Source organism: Haliaeetus albicilla, chromosome Z, assembly GCF_947461875.1.
Source record: "Haliaeetus albicilla chromosome Z, bHalAlb1.1, whole genome shotgun sequence".
NCBI lineage: Eukaryota > Metazoa > Chordata > Aves > Accipitriformes > Accipitridae > Haliaeetus > Haliaeetus albicilla.
Window position 1 is genome coordinate 50178191 of NC_091516.1, and position 24940 is coordinate 50203130.

At 40.3% G+C, this 24940-nt stretch overlaps 1 protein-coding gene across 1 annotated transcript; it reads left to right on the forward strand.

Annotated features, from left to right (window-relative positions):
• The first annotated feature begins 2016 nt into the window (after positions 1 to 2016).
• On the forward strand, positions 2017 to 17145 carry SLC25A46 (solute carrier family 25 member 46). The gene is made up of 8 exons (XM_069777035.1): positions 2017 to 2389; positions 4246 to 4288; positions 6885 to 6942; positions 7420 to 7497; positions 8190 to 8290; positions 11268 to 11324; positions 11806 to 11863; positions 15026 to 17145. Exons 1-8 carry the CDS (start codon positions 2137 to 2139, stop codon positions 15602 to 15604), a joined length of 1227 nt encoding a protein of 408 aa, XP_069633136.1. The 5' UTR covers positions 2017 to 2136; the 3' UTR covers positions 15605 to 17145.
• Positions 17146 to 24940: the final 7795 nt, after the last annotated feature.

Here is a 24940-nt window from a genome sequence, read left to right on the forward strand (position 1 = left end):
TGAGAGAGTTGGGGTTGTTCAGCCTGGAGACGAGTAGGCTCTGGGAAGACCTTATTGCGGCCTTTCAATACTTAAAGGGGGCTTATAAGAAAGATGGGGACGAATTTTTAGTAGGGCCTGTTGAGATAGGACAAGGGGTAATGCTTTTAAACTAAAAGAGTGGAGATTTAGACTAGATATAAGGAAGAAATTTTTCACCACAAGGGTGGTGAAACACTGGAACAGTTTGCCCAGAAAGTTAGTAGATGCCCCATTGCTGGAAACATTCAAGGTCAGGTTGGACAGGGCTCTGAGCAACCTGATCCAGTTGAAGGTGTCCCAGCTCACTGCAGGGGGGGTGGGGCTAGATGACCTTTAAAGGTCCCTTTCAGCCCAAACTATTCTATGATTCTATGATTTCCACAGCTTTACAGGGGACTAAAAGCGTATAACAAACAAGTGTCCAGCTATGTTGTATCTTTATTTCCGTGTGTAAGATATTTTAATTGTTCACGTTGTCACTTTCCTACTGCAGGCGGTGTTACCAATAAATACTGCTCTGCTTTTTAACTGGCAGCATTTTCTCTCAAATCCGCCATTCCTCTAAGATCCAGAGCCACCTCCTTCATGTGTAATGCTGCATGATCACATCACCACATATCCTTAAAGACATGCTTATTCCAATATTTATTGACCTGATCCAGGCTGAACCTGTTTTAGAAACAGAAGTAACCTAGTTGGTTTTAATACGGATAATTATCTTTACCCCCAAAAAGAGCTGCAGTGTTTTGGCCCCTGCCTCCAGAGGCAGTTGGCTCTTCTGCCCATAGGTTTGAGGTTACAACATTAGAACACAACGTTCCCAGCGGACTTTCAGTTAGAAGGAAAATGTCGCGGCCCAATAAAAGTGGAGGTGGAGAGAGGGAGGCTCCGTGTGGGCTCTGCGTTACCGCAGGACAAAAGTGCGGTTGCCCCCTGGGGCTCTGCTCTGCTCTTCCCGTGTCAAACACGGATGCCGGCTCTTTACCTGGTTACTGGCAAACACTTGAAGCTCTACTGGTAAAATAAAACTGCATTTAAGGGCAGAAGAAGAAACCGCCCCCAAGCACACTGTGCGGAGCCAGACGGGGCCGTCACGGTGGGAAAGCACGAAGCGGTGGATGACTCCTGCGCCTGGGCTACAGTTAGACTTGAACGGGCTAATGCTGGCTTAACCTTGCGCACAAAAAAAGGAAAGGCTGTGGGTCAGACCGAGGCCTAGCTGCGGGAGACCTTGGCGGGCTTCTCAGGGCGGGGGGAGCTGAGGGAGCACCAAGCCCCCAGGGAAGGTGCTCGGCCGGTGTCAGGCCCGGCATGCCTCACGTCAGAAACCCCTCCGGCTGGCGGAGGGGGAACACCCGGGGTCCCACCGGTGGCCCTGCTCGTCTCTCCTCAGCCAGGAGGCTGCACAGCAACCAGCATTTTAGGGGGAAGGAGATCAGAAGAGAGGAGGGGAGGCGCAGGGAACGGGAGTGGCGGCTTACGCCGGGCGGGCACCGCTCTCCGATCCCTCCTGCCCTCTCTCCCCTCTGGGGTTTGCTCGGGCCCGCGAGCATCGTCAGCACCATCACGAGCCCCAGCTCCCGGTTTTGCCGGGCGGTTCGCACGAAGGGAGCCGGGCGGCCACCGCACCCGGGTCTCACTGATTCCGGCTGGGGGGAGAGTTCACCAGGGAAGAGCGTCGGGAGCCGGGCTGGCTTCTCTGCGCGCCAGGAAGGCACCGGGGCTCTCTTTACCCGCCCCGACAGAGGCCGAGCCCGGAGATGGGCGGTGCAGGGCTCGTCCCCCTCCCCGGCCCCGCTCGCCCGGGGCGGCCCGCCGGAGCGGCAGGGGGCGTCCTCGCCCGCCCTCCGCCGCCGGGCCAGGCCCGCGCCCTTCCCCGCTGGACGCACCGCCCACTTCCCTCCTCCCCGAGCCGGGCAGAAGGAGGGACGCTATTGGCTCAGCCTGCCGCGGGGCCCGCCTTCTCGATCACGTGGCCTCGCGCTCGGCTTCAGCAGGGTGCGGTCCCTCGCTTCGCGGCCGGAAGTGGCGACCGGGGGGGCCTGGCTGCGGGCCCCGCTGTCGCCGGTGCCGGCCTCTGCGCGGCCCTCCCCCCCGCCCCCCGCGCCTCCCGCCATGCACCCGCGGCGCCCCGATGGCTTCGACGGCCTGGGCTACCGCGGGGGCGGCCGGGAGGAGCCGGGCCCCGGCGCCAGGCCCTTCGGCGGCGCCTCGGAGCTGGGCCACTGGGTGACCAGCCCGCCCGACATCCCCGGCAGCCGCAACCTGCACTGGGGGGAGAAGACGCCGCCGTACGGGGCGGGGACCCCCTTGGGGGGCGCCGGCCTCAACGAGGAGCCCAACCTCGGGGCGGGCGGCCCCGGCGCCGGTAAGGGGGGGCCCGGCCCGGCCCGGCCCGGCGGGGCTAGCCGGCTTCTCGCCGTTCCGCCTGTCCCTCGCTCGACTGCGGCGGCGGCGGCCCGTCAGCGGGCGACCCGCCGAGGTGGGCAAGGGCGAGCAGGCGGCCGCCGTGGGGCTGTGCCGCGGCCTGGCCGCGCCCGTTCGAGCACCGCCCGGGTTTGCTGGCGCTGACCTCTGCCGCGGCGGGCCCGGAGACGCGTTGGGGCGGCGGGCCGGCGATGCTGAAGCGCCAGGAAAAAAGTCCCTTAGAAGAAGGAGAACCTGCTCCATCGCCTGTTGCACTCCAGCACCCGCTTCTCTGTGTAGCACCGCGTAGTTGCAGGCCAATACGGCTGAGAGTGCCAGAAGGCACCCTGCAGCTTCTAGTTAAGCAGCGTGTGGTCAGCTCCCCATTGCCCATGTAAACGATATCCTGCAGAAATACTCCGTCTTCCGTAAGGGCAGGAAGTACCTTTGGGTCTTGAGTATATTTTGTTACTTGGTGTTGATGTTTCAGACTTTGTGTCTTCTGGCAGCTTTATTGTTCCGTTGAAAAAGTACAAGGGGTGTGGCATGAGCTGCTGAAGTAAACCCTCCCTCCATGCATGATAGTGAAGGAACCATGGGACTGGTAGAATCTGAGGAAGAAACTGTTCATGTCTTCTCCAGTAATTGTTGGGAAGCTGAGCAGAAACCCTTGGAAGTACAGTATCATTTTATGTCTTTGTGAGATTGAGGTGAATTAAGAGAAACTTGCTAAATCTAGGCTACAGAACATTCTCTCCTTTAATTAAAAGGATGTTCTGGAGCAGTTTATATACACTTGAGTATCAAAGTTTTATGAAAGACTAATTTATTTAAAATTGAATTGTATTAATGGGTGAGTCTTCCTGGTTTTTAACCTGTAGTGCAGTGTTTCTGTTCAGGTTGTAATGAGTACAACTCTTACCTGGACTTTCATACTCGGACTCTACTTTTTTTTTTTTTTGTCCTATCTACTCATGGAGGGTATGTTGATTCTGCATTTTGGAGGACTCATAAGGAGTTGCAGTATCACTGAGTCAAGCTTCTGCAAGTGGAGAGAGTCTTATAATTCCTTTTAGGAGGGCTGCCACGCCTGTGTGGAGCTCCACTGAAGTGACTGGCATTACCTGTGCTTACAGCCTGCTTGCACCCTGTAGATTATAGGACTGAGCATTAATTTTCAGTTGCCTTTACAGTTCTGATTCTCTTCTTAAAATCTCTTCTGATAATTCCCAATGTGTAAATGTCTGTCTGGTAGCAGACAACAGAGAATAGAACCCATTACTCTTGTTGCAGTTTTAACAGTTCTCTAGTAACTAGATTTTTGCAAAGGAGTGGAGATAAACAACTGACGTGAAAATTTGCATCATGTTGTTGTTTGTTATGTCATCAGTGGCATTTTGTGTTACTTTTCCCAAAGTTCCTCTTTTTACTGTTTTTTATTTTAAACTTAATTTCACCTCAGATGACGAAATTTGTATTTCAGAATTATTGTAAACTGTCATGCATGCTAACTTTTTCAGAGGTTGGTCTGCGTTCAGTTTGTCTCTCTTCCCCCCCCCACCCCATAGCTGTCTTAAGACAAGAATAATTTTGTTTATAAAAGTATGTACAAACTCAAATGCAGTCCAAAGTGCAAATATTCCCAGGGGAATAATTTTTTATATCCTCTCTTGCTGAGTTGCCATAAATGTTGTGGTTTACTGCTTGTAATTTTCTGAAGCAAGTACAGTGTAAAATTAGTTTTTCAGATAGTCTGCATGGCATTTTCTCCCACTTTGTGATTATCACTGCTGTATAATCTGTTTTTATTTTTTTCAGAGCAGTTGAACAGATTTGCAGGCTTTGGTATTGGCCTTGCAAGGTAAGAGTTGTGTAATGATTTTCAGTGATAATGAAGTAGTAAAGCTATAGTTGTCTTATGATCCCTATGTACACTTTTGTGTTGTATTTTTATGCTGGTAGACTTATACAGTTGAAATGCCTTTATAAACCTGCTACCTGAAATCCATGTAGGTTTCTGTTCTCTTTAACTGAAGTGTTCTCAAAATTACTTAATCAGCCATGAATATAAGAAACAGTTTTTCGTACGGTGTGCCCAGGGTATGTGTACCCTATCAGAGCAATCTGAAAATAACACCAGAAAACTGTGTTCACATTTGCCACTTTTATTAATATTTTTAGGTAGTGTGGCTGTTTCCTAAGAAGGTGAAAATGTCTTCAAGTATATTATCAAACTATCCTGGAATAGTAATGTTACTCTAGCCAAGTGGTCCAATAATCATTTTATTCTTTATTATGGTGACAGTGATTATTGGTAGTATTTTTGAGAAAGTGGTGGACTTTAACATGCTTAACAACATTTTCGAGCTTAAATTGTCAAGTGTAAGGATGATGATAAGCTTGGGATTTTTTGCGGGATGCCTGCTTAATCACACTCACCTTATTAGGCTTTTCTTGGTCAATGTACTGATGCAACTTGTGAAAGGGTGGGAAGTGGGTTGTTTTTTTGTCTTGAAAAAGTTAGGACTAAAAAAAGTTTTACTCCTTGTTGACCTGAATGTGAGACTTCTAAGAAGAGTGCTTCTCTCTTCAGAACATGAGAGTACTTGTGTCACTTACCCAGTTAGACCAATATGGGAAGCTATGTCAGCTGAGGTTCTTATAGTGGCCTTCTGCTTAAAGAGGAGGACCTCTTACTTGACCACCAGCCAGTCCTGCTCCTTACCCCATTGTTATCACCCTTGATGCCCATCAGAACCTCTTTTAACCTGTTCAACTCACTAAAACAGAAGATAAAGTCAAGGAAAGAGCTGGATTCTTTTTTGCTGTTTCAGTTAGGTTGATTTACTTGGGAGTTGATTAGCTGTGAAAGCCAGCAGACACCAGTTAACTGGGCCAGTGAGGGAAGGGATAAAGAAGGACTATGAATGACTTTTTTTGGCGAGTAGTGAGTTGCTTAAATCAGATCATCCCATCTCATTAAACTGCCTGTCCTTCTCCCACTGCATCCCTTGCAGTGGCTGAGCTTGCTCATTCAGACCCCTTGATGAACCTGTTAAAATAGAGTTGATCAGGGGGAGGGGGAAGAACTAGCCCCCCCAAACATGTAAAGAGTTGTTCGGTTTCTTTCCAACCTTACCAAGCTCAGTGAGCTCAGGAGAGTACCAGCAAAGAAGGGGAGCCGTAGGGCAGGAACATGTTGATCTCCTTCAGGAGCAGAGAGATGTTGGGGTGGCTCAGTTGTCCTTTTGAACTATATGCTTTGATTTAATCAAGCATGAGAAAGGTTTCCACATCCTGAGCACCATGGCCACTAGGACTAAAATGAGCTTGTGGTTTTGAGAAAGAGAGTGGATCAACATTGTATCATTGCTGAGAGCAATTCTCCCTGCTTCTGCTTTTGCATTTGTACCAGATCACTTGTCAGACACACATGGTTCAAGTCAGAAATCTTGTAGAAAACACCCAAAGGAAAAGGTTAGTTTTTGTGAGGCTAGTTGAATTGGCTACCAGGAGGGCTTAATAGATAACAGTCGGAGTACAGGGAAAGTTTCACCTTTTTCGGTAGTAGCAAACTGCTAATTAGCTTAATAGTTGTGAAACTGCAGGCTCAGTACTTTTCTGTGCAATTAGTACTTGTTTATCCAGAGTAAAATCCCCATAAGAGACCTAGCTCAGGTGATCCTGTAGGTCAGTGGTCAGAGCTCTTACTTGGGTTGGGGTGCTTAGATAAAGCCCGGAGGTCTTGCTTTTCTAATCCATATCCCAGGTTTGAACCACATACAGGTGAGTAAGTACTCTGATCACTCGGGCACTTTGAGATGAAATGAAAAGTTTCTCTGCGTGGCTGTGACCAGGAATACTACTTTAGAACTGAGAGAACTTTCTTACAGGAATACTACTTTAGAACTGAGAGAACTTTCTTATGGAGGTTTGATTGAAATACCATTTCTGGGGGTGGAGGGAGAGTTGGTTTTGGGCAGTAATGTTTTCTGATTAAAAAATGTCAGCTGTTAGTACCAATCCTCTGGCCCTCCTCCTAAGGAGAGTCTTGATTAATAATGTGGTACGCGGAATTAACATAAAACTGGAAACTAATCCTTTCATAATTCTGGCTCTGGCCTGTTCTGTTCCCTCATATTTTGCAGAGGGAAAGTTTTAAGAAATTTGGTATGTTGTTTTGCCTATAAAAATACATACATTCTATAGATAGATAGATAGGGGCTTTTTTGTAGTGAGTGCATGTGTCAGGTTTTTTGATATGTGTTCCTTTATAGTATTGGCAGGCTATTAGGTAGCCATCTAAAGTGCCTCATTAATTCACTAGACAATGTATATTTTTCCAAATACTGATCTAATGTTGTTAGAGAAAAATAACAAGCTTTTTCTAATAAATTTTTGATGGCTTCCCATGCTTTAAATACGCTTCTTTTTTTTTTTTTTTTTTTTTTTTAAAGCCTATTTACAGAAAATGTGCTGGCACATCCTTGCATTGTTTTACGTCGTCAGTGTCAGGTATGTCTTTTATATTACCTCTTCCAGTCAGAGCTCCTGTGTACTGTGATACTTCATGTTTTCACACTCTGTAGAGTATAAGGAAGCTTTACAATTCTTAGGGAGATACTGCTATATTAACATGTTTTTATTTGTAGCATACCTATCTTGAACATTCTTATTTATCATTTTTGGGCAGTGGAAGGTGAATTACAGCAAGTAAGTGTTCAGAGTCTGTGGAGCAACTTCCAGATTGCCATTTACAAGCAGGATGCTTTGTTTTCTGGTTTATGCTTGTTTTGTTGTTTACATTTTCGGCATACAAATACATAAAAGTTCTGCCTGTTTCCCTAAATTTCAGAGAGAATGAATTCATGTTTTGGTCATTTTAGCTGATCTTTACAGAGAAAAAGTCCTTATTTTGGAAGCGCTTTTTCCTTTAGAGTTGTAGCATCTGTAAGTGTTTATAAAAACTGCCATTATTTGTATTTTTAACAGGTTAACTATCATGCTCGGAATTATCATCTCACTCCGTTTACTATTGTCAATATTATGTACAGCATCAATAAGACACAGGTCAGTATTTGGTGTCAGGCTGTATCTGAGCAGTGAAGGTTACTATAGCACATAGTACATAGCTATCTTTTACTCTTTATGTAACTGGTGGTTAAAAACATGGCCATTGTAAGAGTTTGTTATTTTTATGGTTGCAGAAATGTGTCAAGGAGATCACTGACTTTTTTTTTAAGTAGTATAGTATTTAATGGGAGAGATTTGCAGATGTTAGAAAACAAAAGATCCCGAAAACTAATTCTATTCATTAGCATTCTAAAAAAATAATTAGTGTTTATGTGTATAAAGAGATTATCCAAATGACTACTTCCGAAGATAGTATTGCACGAATTTCCAATTCTGCATGAGAATGGCAATCCTGAAACTCAGATCAGAAGACAGTAAGAAAAGACTTTTTGAATTTTACAGATGTGGTTTAACATCTGAAGCTCATTTTGTCCATAGAAAATGGTGTTAAGTTTATAGTACAGAGTATTAACAGTGAGAGATATGCCTCCAAAATTGTTGGCAACTTTGAAATTATTGAAGAGCAGAAGTTTCTTCAGAGTTGAAAAGTTAGTTGTCCCCTGAATTTGGTAATAGTGAAGCTGAACAGTAGAGTCATATCCCTGTGCAGTCTGAATTTGCTGAAATTTCATAAAAATTAGTAAGTTGAAAAGATTTTTGAGTTTTATGTTGCATATTTCAAAACACAGGGTCCAAGAGCTCTCTGGAAGGGAATGGGCAGCACTTTCATTGTTCAAGGCATAACCCTGGGAACAGAAGGCATCATCAGTGAATTTACACCTTTGCCAAGGTATTGCATGGGTTTTTTATTGCTTCTAACAAATTAATCATCAGTTGTTGACTTATATTGAAAGTGTTAGAAATGTAAGGCTGTTTGAAAACTTTTACTTGATTAGAACAGTCAGACATTGAATAGGTATTTTCAGCACAGTGTAATTGTCTTTGCCAAGACAACCTTGTAATTAATAAATAGTGAGGACTCTTTCTGGGAGCTTCATATGTTTGGTATGTCTGCCTACTGGTCTGAGTATAGGAGTAACATAGGAGATAGGTCTTCAGTGTAATTCCACTCTAATAAAAGAATTCATAAGTTTCTTTTTGTGTTTTGGTTTGTATTGTGTGGTACTAGCAAATACCATGTGTAAAGTAAAAAGTCCTAGTTTCATTAATCTAAATACAGAAAACTTACATGTCTAATTTGAAGAGATACCACTCTATTTCACTGTGTCCATATTCGGCTATAGTAGTTCAGTAATATTTTTTTATTTTGACGTGTGACTCTGCCTGCTTTTTATGCTGAACTATAACTCCAGGATTATGGTAAAACACTGTGATGTCTTTCTGCTTTGAGACAAAGTCTGATAAAGAATTTCTGGCTGAAGACTTTTTATCCATGTTTTGTTTTATAATGGCCCAGAGCTGACAGTAAGGGCTGACAAGTATAATACTACATATTGTTGGTTTTGTTACAGGTATTTTAAGAGTAAGCAGGTTGTTCAAGAGAGTTTATTGTATAAAGTAACTAAAACTCCTAGTGAAATGCAAGGAGACTGTGAGATAATCAAAAGTTAAGAGAGGATACTTAACAGTTGCAGGGCACACACTGAAACCAGGAAAATAAGGACCTGTCTTGGAAAATATATTAGGGATCCAGGCAGGTAGCTGGGTTTAAGGCTGGTGAAGTTTGAATGGACCAGTGGGCTTGAGAATCATGTTAGCTTTCAGAAGAGACAAGTGTCTATTTTTAATGTGTGTACAGAGACCAAGTACTTCAGTGACATGGAAACTAGCTTGGTTTTAAAGATAAGAAATGTAGGCAGGCTGAATCAAACTACTATTATGATGCACGCATGCATGCATAGTAATAGAAGTAAGTCTTTGCAGGTTCTGGCATTCATCAAAAGCATTAGCAAAAGCATTTCATACTTCAGTTGTGTGGAGTGTGTGTTGAAGATTTTTGGTCAGCTCTGTCTCACATGTAACTGAAATTCCCAGGCATACACTTCCCTCCAAGTGTGACTTATTGTTCTTGTTTTTAAATATTGCTGTAGGGGATGCTTAAGTTCATGGGATGTGATATAGTGTTTGTATTGTTGTAGTTCTGATTTCTGTCCAATGTGAGCGAGGTTTTTCTTCTTGTGGGCCAGTTGTTCAGTAGTTTGAAAAGTAAGCTGGTGCTGCTGCCAAGAAGCAATCCTTTCTGCTAGTACCTGCTTACTCCATCCTCAGTGCTACTCCCATCCTTGTGCCAACATAGTATGTGAACAGTCACGAAGAACTGGATTGGGGAAGTGATCTGGCTAAAATGTCTGTCTTGTACATGCACGACCCCATGCAGTTTTCTACTGGATGCTCTCCCTTTTTAATGGTTGCATGCATGTTTGGGCTGTCACAGGGAGGTGAAGGTTATTGCTTATAGCAGCAGTGCCAGCAAATCTGATTTAAAAGGTTATTTCACTACATTATCAAGCTCCAAAGGACACAAGGAAGTGAGATGTCCATTCCAATTCTATATCATAATATTATAAAAGAATCCCCCTGTTTTAGTAGAGCAGCCCAGAAATGGGTGTTGACATTTTTGCAGCAAGTTGAATGTTGTTCTGTACTAGACAAACTTACTCTGTTAATTGTTCTTCCGCTGCAGGAATAGTTACAGCTGGTGGATTGACAAGTTAGGCTTTCACACATTAGGTTAACTGGTTTCGTTTTCCACATCTTTTTAAGTGTTATGGCTTAGAGGAGGTGATCTAAGTGTCTGAAACACATAATGGTAAATGATCTTCCCTTCTTCTTTAGTGACTGACCTATGTAGTTAGAAAAGTGTTAGCTACTAGGAACACACAGTTCTTCAGAAAGAGTAAAGAGTATCTTTTCTTGGATTTGCGTTGTAGCTACGGGCAGTGAGTGAGTAGATTCCTGGGCAAGAATTGAAACTGAACACTTTATAGCTTGTTATTAAAAATGCATAGTCTAGTATGTCTAACGTTTCAGACAAATATCTTTACCTCATAGCTAGAGTATTTGAATGTTACCTTGAGCTAGGTGGGATTACATTTTCTGCCAAGTGGAGTGTAGTTAACATTTACTCTTCATATTTTGAAGTGTGTAACTAGAAAATACTACTTTAATGGGATTTTTTTAAAGTCACCTTTGTGTTGAACACATGGGTTTTCTCTTGTTTTACCAGGATACGCTGAAGACTGGTTTTATGCCAAAAGACTTGAGTTAAGTCTGTACAGAATTACTATGCAGCTTCTAGTCTGACCTACTACTGTACTTGATTTGGTCCATGTTGAACTGTGTCAGAATGTGATTTAGGTTTTCAGGAAAGAAACAGCTGGGTAAACATAACCTCAAAGAAAGAAAAAGCATAACCAAACCAAAACATAATAAGAAATGTATGTTGATAACAGAAAACTACTGAGATTTTGCAATAATCCAGTATTCCCTGAAAATGTCTTTAAGAGTTGGTACATAAGGATACAAAATAAATGCAAAACAATAAAGCCAGTAGCTGTGAGAGCTACAGACACCTTACTAATAATTGAAAGCTTTTTTGACAGAATATCTAACAGGCCCAAATAACTTCTAAAAGTTAAGCATGATTTATTAAATGTGTAGCTGATGTGTCTTTCCCATATGCGAAACCCTGCAATGTAAACTGATAGTTGAACACCAATATGAAAACTGGATGGTGATGCCCATGGAAGAAATGCTTGAGAATAACATGTTCTTGTCCATATTAAGGTAAATACTTGTCTTTTTAGGGAGCTTTCACATAAATGGAACCTCAAGCAGATCGGTGGACACCTTCTACTCAAAGGGTAAGTGTAGCATGTGTTATTACCTTATGTCTTTTTATGTAAACATTAACAAAACTACTAAATGTACATTAGTTTAATCTGCAGCTATGGTTACTTGACAGGGTGCTAATAGTAATTTTCAGATTTTTATTTTTTTGAACAATCTTGATTGCATACACCACTTCCACAGATTATTTTTTTCTCAGTAGATCCCGGTGTCTGTGTGGAACCTGACTGACTTAAAGGATTAGATTCTTTTAGTAATTAAATTACGGTATCTGAGAGACCTGAATCAGACTGGTCACATGGAAATAGAATTTAACAGAACTTCAGACTGAAGTTTATCTCAACTTGTTGATGCACATTTTAATAAATGAGTTATGGTTTGTTAATTTTCTCTCAGGCATGTCTTGGTAGATATCTTTATCAACTTTCAGGTGCGTATTTGGCTAAAATTATAGTATTGTCCTGACCTTAATTCTTATTTTGTTAATTTCTACAGTTTAACACATGTGATAGCAATGCCTTTTTATTCTGCGAGCCTGGTTGAAACTGTACAGGTAACTTACATATACTTACAACATTTTAAAAGATACTGTTATTCTCTTTATGGATTAGATTATGTGGAGAAGTGAATCTTTGGCTTTAGATTCAGGTTTATGTTGCAGTAGTTACATTTGTTTTGCATGAGGCTGTATGGCTTATTAACTGAGATAAAAACTATTTACTATGGTGGATATATTAGTTGTACTATCTTAAGTCTAAATCTAGAATTAGAAAGGACATTTAATGTAGTTGGAGTATATTGTCTGCGAAATAAGGACAAGTTACATCTATATGTTCTAGCAGAAAAAACATAAAGAAGTTTTTGTCATGTAAAGGTTTTAAAAAGGTTGCTAGGCAAGCTGTTGCAGTGACCCCTTCCCCTATAAAAACTATAAAGCTTTTCCAGTAATTCAGCTTTGTTTTGCTAAAATACTGAACTCTACTATTTCAGGACTGCTTTCAATTCAGTCAACTTTTTGCTTTTAAGTTTTCATCTAGTTCTTCCTTAGCCGTGAAAATAAATATCTGGACCTGTCACTTAAGATACAGCTTAACTTGTTCTATAACTGTACAGAGTAACCCATAGCACTGTATTGCAGATTCTTTCAGTTAGTTGTTGCATCTCTTTCTGGAGAAAGAGACAGGGTTTAGCTATGCAGAAGTGGTCCAGGGTAATTCTTCCAGCTATCTCTATATAATGAGCTGCTTTTAATTAACATGATAGTATCTTTGTGCAGCTAAGGAACTTTTACTGTAACGTGAGCTCTTGTGTGGAGGATGGTGCAGGATAGTCACTCTAATGTCATTCAGTCATCAAAATAATAATTTTCATTGATAGTATAGGCAAGTTGTAAGTACAGTTAAGACTGATTTAGATCCAGCTGTTCAAATCTACAGTTAACTGCTGGTGTATTTCTACAAAATGGTGCTTTTTCTGTGGAGAAGAGGCAAACAAGGCTGACTTCTACAGTTTCTTAGTTTCAGCATGTACTTTAGAGGCAGGTGCTCTTAAGGGACAGAATTCTGCTCTGTGCAGGGGTTCCAACCTTAAAGGAGCCGGAAGGTACTAGGAAGGCTGTTCTGTCTGAACTGGCCACATTGTGGACTAACAGGACAGGTGAGATTAAACGTCTGTGCATGTGGGCATGTAGCTAGACTCCCAACAACAAACTCGCATTCTCTAAAGTTACTCTGTATTTAAGAAACCCTCTGCTTCTCTCTTTCTGAATTACTTTGAAAATAATGTTCCATAAATCCTGCCTGAGTGGACTTCTGAGTTTGTGGAAGCCTTGGGAAGATTTAACTGGTCTCATATTAAGAAGCTGACTTAGGAAACTCTTATATCCTGGGGAATGGCTTTACCCTGAGCATGCCATAATCCTGGAACTAGAAACAGTGGTAGAACAGTGTTCATGTTTCTTGAGTTCGTAGCAGGCCACAGAATGGAATATTTTATTCAGGTATCTTACTGCTTGTATTTTTGTCTGAAAGGATGAAAGATCTGTGTTGTTGGACATGGGAACATTTACCAATAAAAGATAAAAGAGAACATGATCTAGACACTGTCTTCTGTTGGCAAAATAAGTAATAAAGTTTCTTTGCTAGAAAGCAGCTTAATAGGAAAACAATCAAAAAGCCAAAACAGCATCTCCCGTAGCCTTTTAGATAGATGATCATCTCTGTAAAGCATTGCTTATGAAAATAACTCCACTGAGATCTGAGAGTTTAGGCATAGTAGGTTCAGCTGTGTGCAAGTATTTTACTGAATAGGTGTACATATGCTGTATGAAATGTATTTTCTAGTTCCTGGAAACATCATCATGAGCTTTCTTATTAGAAACACAAAGGAGGTAATGATAGCATTTGTGAAGATTTTATTTATGCTGTATTAATCAGTGGAGGGAGGCAACTTGGCTTATCAGGTTTACATTATATTCCTGTGCTGCAAGAGGACAATGACCAATAACATGCAATAGAAGTTAAAGATTGTGGGATTTGTTACTAGCAGTTTTATATTAACTTTGATTGTCTTAATTCTGATAAACCATACTGTTCAACAGTATTAGTTTGACACACTTCTCCAAGTAAATGTATTTCATCAAAATAACTGTAAATGGTAGAAACTTACCTCTGTGACGTTACCGGTTTTGTCTCTCACATTTTAAACCATGTGGTGGCGTGTTTGACAAAAGCAAGCACAGTTTTGAAGTGCAGTGACTATGAGAAGAGGATGCAGTAGGGGTTATGATGCTTAACTTCTACTTAAAGTCTGGAACAACGTTAAATTCTCAAGTATTTGAACTAGTTTCTCTTCTGCGCAGACTGACCGTGAAGGCTTTACAGGCTTTCAGTCCTTCCCCAAAGTACTGAGGAATGTTCTGGTGGTTTTTCCTGGCATGAGGTCAGGACGCAGCCAGCATGGACTTAGAGACTTGGGCATTGAGAACTCCCAAATCCTGAATTTTGGATGTAACAGAGATGATAAAACACTGAGTTTGTATAAGCATTAGAAGGGGAATCAATGTCTTTAGCTTATTCCTACAGTCATAGGTGGAGTATAACGGAGTAAGTAATTACTAAGTGAATTCTCTATTTTCACTACATGAACAAAATAATTACATCTTTTCTGAGACACAGCATGGGTAAAGAGTACTGTTTTACATGCAAATAATGGAATGGAAATGTGCAGAGCTGAACCTATTAAATTCAAATTAAAAATGATCTTTCAACTCAACTTTAGTTATGGAAGTCTTTATTATGCACATTCAAGTTCAAAGACCAGAGTTATAGTCCTTAAAGGAAGGGACTTTTAAATTACATAAATACTTCCTGGCATTTTGCTCTGGAAATAGGCATTTTCAGTACATGACTGTTTGGCAGACTCATACTACTCAGCAGTAGGCTGAAAGTTTAATTTCTTTGATAGTGGCACAAATAACTGGAATGTACATTAAATAAAGACTCTTTAAGATGTGTTCATTTTTTAAAAGAAATTTACTTGCATGCTATCAAGAGTGTTAGAGCAAAGAATTCATATCAGTATAGCTGTGTAGATACAATGGCATGTAAATGTTTAACTCTCTTTTAAAGTTCAGCAGTGGTAAAGTGTCAAAGTGGATGTCAGCGTGGTTATGAAATGGGCAGCACAAGTTGTAACTATTCCTTTGTGCTTGTAGAGTGAAATAATTCGAGATAATCCTGGCATCCTGGACTGTGTGAAAGAAGGACTCGGCAGAGTTGTAGGCATGGGCGTACCCCATAGCAAGCGTCTCCTTCCTCTGATGGTCTTGACTTTTCCAACTGCTCTACATGGAGTTCTTCACTATGTCATCAGTTCCATTGTCCAGAAGCTTGTTTTGTTTGTTCTGAAAAGAGATAATCCCCACCACCTTCCAACTGAGAGCTCTGCTTCTGTGCAGAGCATGCTCGATGCGTATTTTCCAGAACTTATTGCTAGCTTTGCTGCTAGCCTTTGTGCTGATGTCATGCTTTACCCACTGGAGACAGTTTTACACCGCCTTCATATTCAAGGGACACGCACAATAATTGATAATACAGACCTTGGCTATGAAGTGCTTCCGATCAATACTCAGTATGAGGGGATGAGAGACTGCATAAATACTATAAAACGGGAAGAAGGAATGCCAGGTTTTTATAAAGGATTTGGAGCTGTTATAGTACAGTATACCTTGCATGTGGCAGTTTTACAGCTTACCAAAATTATTTACTCAACACTGCTTCAAAATGTTTCTTAATCTGTTCAGGTGTGTATTTAGCACCATGGACATGATTGACTTACTAACCTAATTATTGTTTAAAATGGCTTAGAAAATGACTTTTGAAGAATCCACTCTATGGATTCTCCTTACACTGTACAAGAACTTGTTTTAAAAATGGGGATATAGGTTCCTAAGTGTAATTAAAAAAGTACTGTTTAAATTTAAAATTATAGACACAAATTGAATATATAATGTGCAGTCATACAGAAGGGAATCGGATTTTAAATGTGGTTGGAGTGAGGATTTACCTTTCTTCTTGCCAGTTAACTGACTTAAGGAATGGATATGAATTCTTAATATCTGTTTTGTAAGCATCACATATGTTATTTGGTTTGGACTGTTAGCCAGTTCAAAGAAATTTGTTTTCATAAGTTGTAAGAACTTGCAAGTGGAAGACTGATGAGTTTACTGGTCTTTTAAAGATGTTTTCAACTTCACTGTTAATGGAGCTGTGAGCAAAATAGAAACTGTAAAAGTAACTTAAGTAGACATAAATGTCATAATTTACAGGTACACAGAAGACTTCTTACTTTGCTGCAGTGTGGCAGAAGACAGCAAAGGAATCTTTCTTTGTAAAAAATAACAAAAACTTGGGTTTGGGCAAAGTTGCACAGAATGCAAACTGGGCCGTCTTGCAGTTTGTTTGCAAGGCTTACAGTAACTAAAGTGTGTGAATAAAGCAAATTAGAAACTGATGTGTGCATGTGTAAGTGCCATTTTTAGTCAACTTTTACTCAACTTCAGGTTTTAATTTTGCTCTGGTACTTCATGTAAGAGTAGAATAATCTTACGAATGTCTGTAGTATCAGTGTTCAGAGTGTATAGAAAGCATAAAAAAATTAATTGGCTATTTCTAGAGTTTCTCTTTTGTTAGATCAGAGAGATGTACACAACTATTTACTTACTGTTTAGCACTGATGTCCTTCATTTAAAGTCTGCTGGATTAGATATTTTGTGGAGCAGAATTAAGTCTGTTTATGTGCAAGCAAACTACTGAAATGTACCATTTTTGCCCTCTTCCCCTAGTAAATCAAGACTTTCAGCCTGAAAATGAGTGCTGATCATTCTAAATAACTTAGTCCTTTGTGGTTTCATCAGTAAATATCATGAAAGTTGGGGAGGGGGTGATTTTCACAAATAAAACAAGCATGTGCAGAGTCACTTTTACTTTGTATGAGAGGCTGCTGCCTTTTTCATGCTTTCATGTGGCAAGTCTATCTTTGTGAATACTGTAAATTGATGTGCATTTTGATCATTAATCATTGTATAGTAGTTATCACTTATGGAAAGTAGTCATGGCAAAATGATGCAAAGGTGTTGCTGTTCATAAGTTCTGACTGAATAATTTGCCAGTCTACTTTGCTATTACTAATCTAACTTTCATGTATTATAAATGCATAAGTCTTGAAATGGAAAGTATGGTGAACTTGGGAGCTGGTTTTATTTTGAAATACTGTTAATTGAAAATTTAGTGTATAGAATGGAAGCAATGAAATAAAATGAGAATCCACTGTAAATATTTTTGAAGTAATTTACTGAGGAGGCATGTAAAGGATTCCCGATTTGTGTGTTATATTTTACTGTATAGACTTTGGAGGGGCTTTTTTGAGTTCTTCAACTTTTCTAAGTGCAAGAACATGTTGAATTAAACTATGTGCAAGAACTTGGGTAAAATATCCAATTCCTGGGTTATATTTTTAAAGTTTCTATGAGTAGGAAGAGCGCCATATCAGAGAATCATCCAAATTGGAAAGGATCTTGGCAGGTCGCCTAGTCCAAATTCCTGCTCTAAGCAAGGACAACATAGACTTCAGACCAGATTGTGCAGGCCCTTGTCCAGTCAAGTTTTTAATTCCAACTTTTGATATGTAAAACCAGCCTTTTCAAAGGTGTTGAATTCAACTGAAGCCAACTATTCCATCGAAGTATAGTTGCCCTGAAGCAGTAACTAAGTGCATGTTGGAGACAAACACTTGCAGATGTATCGGTGATATTGGGCAGTAATGTTTTTCTAGGAATAAAATTTTAGGGAACGTGTTTTGTCATAGGAAAAGGAGGACGTGCCTTTATATTCTGCAAGGGGGAAGATAGGGGATTCTCAGAACAGCACTAGATATCGTGCTAGAATATTAACTTGTGTCAAAAGCTCTTGCTTTCTTTGCTGAGAGTTTTACAGTTCTGTTCTGTGCCAGAGTCTCAGATCTGTAACTTTAAGCAAGGTGGGAAAGAATGCTGTCAGTTTAACAGCAAGTGTTCTGCAGTAGAATAGCTATCTGCTTTGGGCCATTCTTTTTTGGTCCTCTTCCTATCAGTTACAATGAACATCTTTTGATTCTTCACGTATACTTACTTTACCTTCCAAAAGAAGTAATACTTTGCTTTAACCAGAGTTGCTATTTTTGCCCATGCGAAAATGTAAATGAATGTGGGGTGAAAAAAAATCTTTTTTAACCTTTTTAACTACAAGTGCACTGTTAATGTATTTCTGGTTTTCATTTGGATCTTAAATCTAGGTACTCAATTTTTAGCTCAAATGAGTGATCAATGAGTGGCTTTAGCAGGCTGTACCACCAATAACTACAAAATACTGATCTGTAGAAAGTAAGTTTTTACTTTTCTGGAAAATGAAAAATTCTTATGCGTGCTATTCTTCCTGATACAAACTTAATTACTTTTTAGTACATTGTTTTTCTGTCTTTTCATTTTTGAAGAAGAGAGCTGATAGCAAGAAGATAAACGTTACTGAAGAAAGACAGACTCAGTGTAATGTTCCCACCCAGTGAAGAATTATTTGGCTTCTTACCCATGCCTCTTAAAAGGAAAGCCTTGATGTGCAATAACTGACAATAGACCAGGCAGGAAAATTTGAGATATGAGGCCAGCTGGAAACCATTGCAATTATCTGCTTGTTTGTTTCACAGACTGCCTTACAGATCAGATTTGACTTTTGGTTGTGTTAGATTATTGCTTCTAGATCTTCTGTCGGTGCGAGTACTGCATTCTTCAGCAAGGTCCAGCTACATTCATTCCTTTTAGCAGATCTACTTTGGGGCAGTTGATCTAGCTCTGGGTCCTGTCTGTAATACTTGAGATGTGCAGTGTGTTTTACAGATTTATGCAGAATTTGTAAGACTCGCTATCAAATTACATGCTTTTCTTAGTTCTTCCAAATTTAGCAGCAAGTTCAAAGCAAGTATGGAAGCTAATGCCCTTCTTGCTGCTTGTTCTATCTGAGATGGTCATTCAGTTGGATACACACCTTCAGCTACAAACATAATCAATGCACATGATGTAAATGAGGCCTGTCTCTGCGTTAATGTACAAGTGCTTGCTGTGCTTCAAGGTTTTTGTTGGTATAATTCAGGGCTAGCAGTGGTCACTTTAAAACTATTTACCCTTTCAATGATATCTGAGAAGAGGTCACGCACTAAATTTTTCAACTAAATGGTTGTTGCTAAGAGATTTGAGAGCAGCGTATAACGGCAGCATTCCCTCACCAGTATGGGAAGAGAGGTGGTAGCAAAATGTGAAGAAACCATTTGTCTAGTTTTGTTTTAGAAAATGTAATACATGTCTCCAGCAGGGGCAGAAGAAGGTAAGATCTTTATCTAACCAAGAGCTGGTGGCAGCGTCTGTGTTCTAAAAGCAAATCTGATTTTAAGGAGTTGGATAAAACTGTATTTTCACTTTTTTTTTTTGATGGAATAAAGATAATTCGCCCTTTACCTTCAGCACTCCAGCATCTCCACAGACAGTCTGGCAAATTGTGAACAAAATTTGAGGGTGGGAAAGAAGCAATATTGAAAATGGAATGTAGAAATTGCCCAAAAATGCAGATAAGTAAAAGTCAACAATTAATGTTCTCAGTTGCAACACATTAATAAAATAAGGTAGAAATGTCCAAACGTTAATATTTATGGAGAGTTTCATTTGGAAGTCTATTTCTGTCTTTATCTTTCATAAGGTGTTTTTAAAGATAAGTTAAAATCACAAAACGTGTTAAGCTCAACATACCCTTTTTTTCCCCTGATACTTGGAAACTAACTCAACTAAAAAGCCAGTTATTCTTTCAGCTTTTTCAATAGGAAAAAAAAAAAGCCATCTACATCTTCCTTTCAAATCAAGGCACCCTTTCAATGGATGTAAATACCATCATACAACAGTCTAATACTGCACTTACAGTTTGGTTTGGGTTTTTTTTTTATTCAAAGTGCTAATGAGTTGGCTGCGGTACACATTGCCTGTGGCAGCTTGATCTGGGTGAGACACTGTATCACTCTTCTCTTGTTTTCAAAGTGTAGGGACAGAATGTGACTTGCACCCACCAAAGTAATAAAATCAGAAGGGTTTAGCTGTTACCTGAAATTCTGAGTCTTGCTCTTATTTCGTAGCCTTAAGCTTGGCACTAAGGCAAGTCCACAACAAAAGGACTTGTTGGACAGGACTCAACTCTGTTCTGCATAGGCAATTCATGTCTTTGCCCAAACTGAATTTCTAGAGGCAACAGGCTTATAAATTGGTGTTCCTGATTCTTGGGTTTAGGTTACCTCCAGAAAAGAAAAACTAAGTAGATTTGCTTTTACTGCTACAGTGAGTGTAACACTCTCCAAAGTTTTTGATCCCTGAAATGGAATCCTGAATGTATGCATGTAGTATTTGAGCCTTCAAGCATCTTGTGTAGGAAGCACCAATATGCACAGTTACCTTGATTCGCAGCTCCTAGCTGCTATCAGTACCATTCAAAATGGGTGTGACACCTTTGATGTCCATACAGACCATTGATGTGTTTTATGGTCTCTACAGGTACAGGTATCAGTTTAAACCTGTTGAAAAATACAAGCACAGGCAGGATTTTCAGACTCTTACCCATGGATTAACCTTATGTATGCAAAATGAGGCCGAAGAAAAAAAACAAATGAAGGCAATGGGAAAGCCGATTCTTGAAACTAAGTAGGTACTTACCAATGTGAGCACCTTGACAAGGAGGCACACGTTGCTTTAACAGCTATTTGAGCACAGTGGAGGGAAGAAGACAACTTCTCATGTAGCTACTTGTGTTTCTGGAGCTTAAAAATGCCTACAGTGTTTTCTTTCAAGGGTAGAGGTGTTTTTTTTTCTTTCCATTACAAGCAAAAAAACTGGCAAAAATGCTGGTGTGATGCAGATAACTGTTGCATAACCATTCTGACGTGCTTTGAAATGTATTAAATTACATGCACTTTGGCTAATACAATTTTTTTTTAATAAAAAGCAGCTCTCATCACCTTTATAAGTCCTGCTTTTACCAAGAAAATGGATGTGTCATGTCCTCTTTGGCTGTTTAATTTCATTGATTTGCCAACATAATGTATCCTGTAGAAACTCACATGTGTGTTTTTCCCTCTATTAGTTTTGTGTCTGATAAGTGCTCTCTAATAATGGTGTTTCCTCAGCATAATGCCCTTCAATCTTCATAAACAGACTGCTGTTGAAAAATGGTTCCAGTTACTCCATAAAAGGGAAAATAATTGTATATTTGAATACAGTTTCAACATTTTTCTCAATGGAAATGCTAAACAGACATTTTAGGTCACAAAGGAAACATACTGCTGACATGTAAGAAGTTAAAAAATTTGGACCGTCTAAAAATACCTGCAGAGCTTGTTCTATTAATAAATACAGTATTAGGAAAACCTTACAGAGTGCAATATAAAAAGTTGGAATCCTATTTAGGGGCTAACTGGAGAGCTCTGTAACTGACACTGCTTGGGAAACTAATGCTGCTTCTTCTGCAGGAGGACAGCCATAAGCATTGCAGTCCTCTCATACTCAGAGCCAAAATGGAATACAAAGCATGATGGTTCTGTTCTGATGCACGCCTTCCTCTGTCTTGTCTGTAGCTGCAAGTTTCCTGTCATCTATCAGGTTCTTTTCCCCCTCTATGAAATAAAATGTCAATAGGTACTTCTCAAATCTTCAAACTCTGTGCAGATTGTGCAGAGAGTTATCAGGTCAGGATTGTTCCAGGTTTAATAATCATTAGGAGAATGATTTGGGGGGGTTAGGGGGATTTCCTGATGATGTTACAGAGCTGTGTGATGTGGCGGATGAGGTGGGATGTGCTAACACTACTCTCCCAGTGAGGCAGAACTACCAAAGGAATGAGAATATAACTTTTCTAGAGTTTGTACAAACCCTACGTTTTCTCCCTTGTCCCTCCTGCACGCTCTACATAGCCAGGTATTTGGGGCCAGTATTCTCCATACGGCATAGATGCAGTCATTTGTCATTAGTGATGCGATACCTGTTCTTTTCCACAGGAATCACCTTTGTTTCCTTTCTCCATGGAAGTGTACAGGATGGCTTGGTACAGTATTTTGTCAACAGCTTGAATTTTTAGGGAAAAAATGGAAGCTTAAATTTTGATCCTTACAATTAAGATCTCACAAAAATGTGTATATAGTAACCCTCAGATTTATCAAACTACTCCTGACTTCAAGTCTTTCTTCTTTTAGAGGGAGTATTTTCTACTTGACAGGAGACACTTTCCACAGAGTTTCTCTGCTTTTTCCTAGGGTTCCTCTTTTATGTTTTTTGCCGTTTCAGTCCAGACAAACTCAGGACAATGTTCTGCCTGGCTTCACACCATATCTGTGCCTCTTTATGTAATAGCTTGTCTATCCTCTCTTTAGTTGTTCGACCTTCTTCTCATCTGTCTTTTCTTTCTCCTTTGTTTTTACATCTGCCTTTTCTGTCTTTGTCCTTTATGTCTCTCCAGTGAAATCCCCAGCCCCTGTTATCTTCTCTATCTTTCCTTCGCTGAAGGTCACACTGGGTATTCAGCACTGTGCATAATGCTGCCCATTGCATGCTATAGAGTATTTGCTAATATTTATCGCCAGAAGATAAAAATTGGACTTTACATTGAGACTGTAATTTATACTCTTCATTGGCAAATTCACAGGGTGATGAATCTTCCCTAACACTTCAGATGGATGAGATTGAAAGTCAGGTAGCTTAGTCAGTCTGAAATGTTGTTCTGTTGGCAGTTCTTGTTATATTTTTGCATACATATATACATACATTAGAACTATAACAGAAAATATTTAGAAATATAGTAACTGTGTAGGAATGGGTGTGCAGATGTTGAAACGTGGAAAGTTTGTTTCTAATTCATTGTAGTTCTTGAGGCAATTTTCTAAAAGGTGCCTAACCTTCTGTATTTACAGTGTTTGTCTGCAATGATTTTTACTTTAATAGCTGAAGTAAAAGAACTGCTCATTAGGAAGAAATTAGCATTCCAAGAACTGGCGTATAGCTATCACAGGAACAGATTCGTGCCTGGGTTTATAAAAATCTGGCTGTGGCATAGAAATATTTGCTGTGCCCTCAGTGATGAAAATAAAAGTTCTTGTTTGCCAGAAGTTGTTGCACTTAGATTTGACTCTAAGATCAACAGAAAGATGAGCAGTTACTTTTTGTCTGACTGCACCTGTGAAAAACAAGCATGTGGTTAAGAGGAGCTAGAACACTTAAGTATTTTTTTTGGTCCCCAGTTGCATTTTTGAGGTCTGTGTGACTTTCTTGTGGGGGCATCTTTGTTAATGACTGTATTTAGTACAGAGTCTCCTTTGGCTTACTGCTGCTTGCAGTGTGGTCACAGGTGGCTTCTGTTCTTGGCTTTGCTTAGGCAGTGTTTTCTGTCCTCCATGTCCATTTCTCTTTTTTCCACTGGAGTTCTGACTTAGCACATTGCAGCTGGCTACTGTTCAAGCACCAGAAGCAATATCTCACCATTAACGGAGCACTTTGTCCAGGCTAAATCACTGCTTGAGAATTACCAGAAGGGCTATAATAGTATAATCAAATCGGCTAACGAGGCCAAGCAGAGCAACATCGTAATGCTGCTACAATGATAAATTTGGGGCAACTCTGTTTCTGAAATGACTGGTAGTAATCAGATTTAAAAGTAATGTAGCCTTGGTGATTGATTACATAACAAATTATCAGTGCTGAAATTGAGAATACAGAATACACTTCAAGAAAAAAAAAAAGCCATATTTATGCAACAACTATACAACAGGGTGATTTTGCTTGTGGGAAAAAGAAAGTTGTATTGTTCATGTACCTCCTGCTCTGCCTTGTGACAGTAACGTGAGGTTGTTTTCTTTGCATCCAGTACTTGGATGGTACTGCTTGCTCACTTCTCCAGATATGCATATGTCTTCCTAAGTCCTCTTCTCTTCCACTCTTTCATTTATTCTGTTCCTGTGGATTATATGGATTGGGAGCTTTGAAACAAGTAAGTAGTTTGAAAACAGCACAGCTGTAATTTCTTTGACAAACCTGTTGAGGTGGTTCAAAACATCACTGACTTTTCAACATGTTCCTATAATCCACTAATTCTTTGAGATATGAAAACAACAGTAGAATGTCTGGTTTTCATTTAGATTTTCAACAACCTCCCCCCACCTCCAAAAAAAAGAAAGTCGTTATTGGGATTCTGCTGATTAATAAGACTGGAGAGGATACATGACTTGAAATAGGTTTTTACTTGCACAAACACACCCACACCAACCTTTGATGTTTCCTGAGCTTCAAGATGCATGCTCAAAGGCAATAAAGGCTCAATTAAGATCTCCAGAACTAGAATGGTAACATTAAAAAAGAAAAAAAAATCTCCACTGAAGAATGGTGCATATGTGCATGTCATGAAGATTTGGAAATAGGATTATATGTTAATCCTGTGAGCCCCTGTGTTTTATAACAAAGTAGCTAAACCATTACATAAAGATCTGGCAAGACTTGTTTAAATGTCAGGTTTAACAGAAATGCCTGGAAAAATGATGAGTATGTATTGATAGCATAGCATTCTGTGGTGGGTTGACCTTGGCTGGCTGTGAGGTGCCTACCCAACCACTCTATCATTACTTCTCAACAGGGTGGGGGGAGAAAAATTTGACAAAAAGCTTGTGGATCATGATAAGGACAGGGAGATCACCCACCAATTACCATCATGCGCAAAACAGACTCAGCTTGGGGAAATTAATTTAGTTTATTGCTAATTAATCAGAGCAGAATAATAAGAAACAAGAACAAATCTAAAAGCACCTTCCCCCACTCCTCCCTTCTTCCCAGGCTCAACTTCACTCCCAGTTTCTCTACCTCCTTCCCCTGTTCATTACATGTTGTTTCTGCTGCTCCTTTCTCCTCAGTCTCTTCTGCTGCTCCTTCCCACAGGCTGCAGTTCTTCAGAAACTGCTCCGGCATGGGACCCTTCCACGGGCTGCAGTCCTTCAGGCACAGACTGCTCCAGCGTGGGTCCCCCACAGG

What these genes read in the sequence shown, in the direction of transcription:
- SLC25A46 (XM_069777035.1), top strand. Translation starts at nt 2,137, where the DNA reads ATGCACCCGCGGCGCCCCGATGGCTTCGACGGCCTGGGCTACCGCGGG. An exon ending in TTTTACGTCGTCAGTGTCAG is followed by an intron (nt 6,943 to 7,419) that starts GTATGTCTTTTA and finishes TATTTTTAACAG; the next exon opens with GTTAACTATCATGCTCGGAA. An exon ending in GCCTGGTTGAAACTGTACAG is followed by an intron (nt 11,864 to 15,025) that starts GTAACTTACATA and finishes TTGTGCTTGTAG; the next exon opens with AGTGAAATAATTCGAGATAA.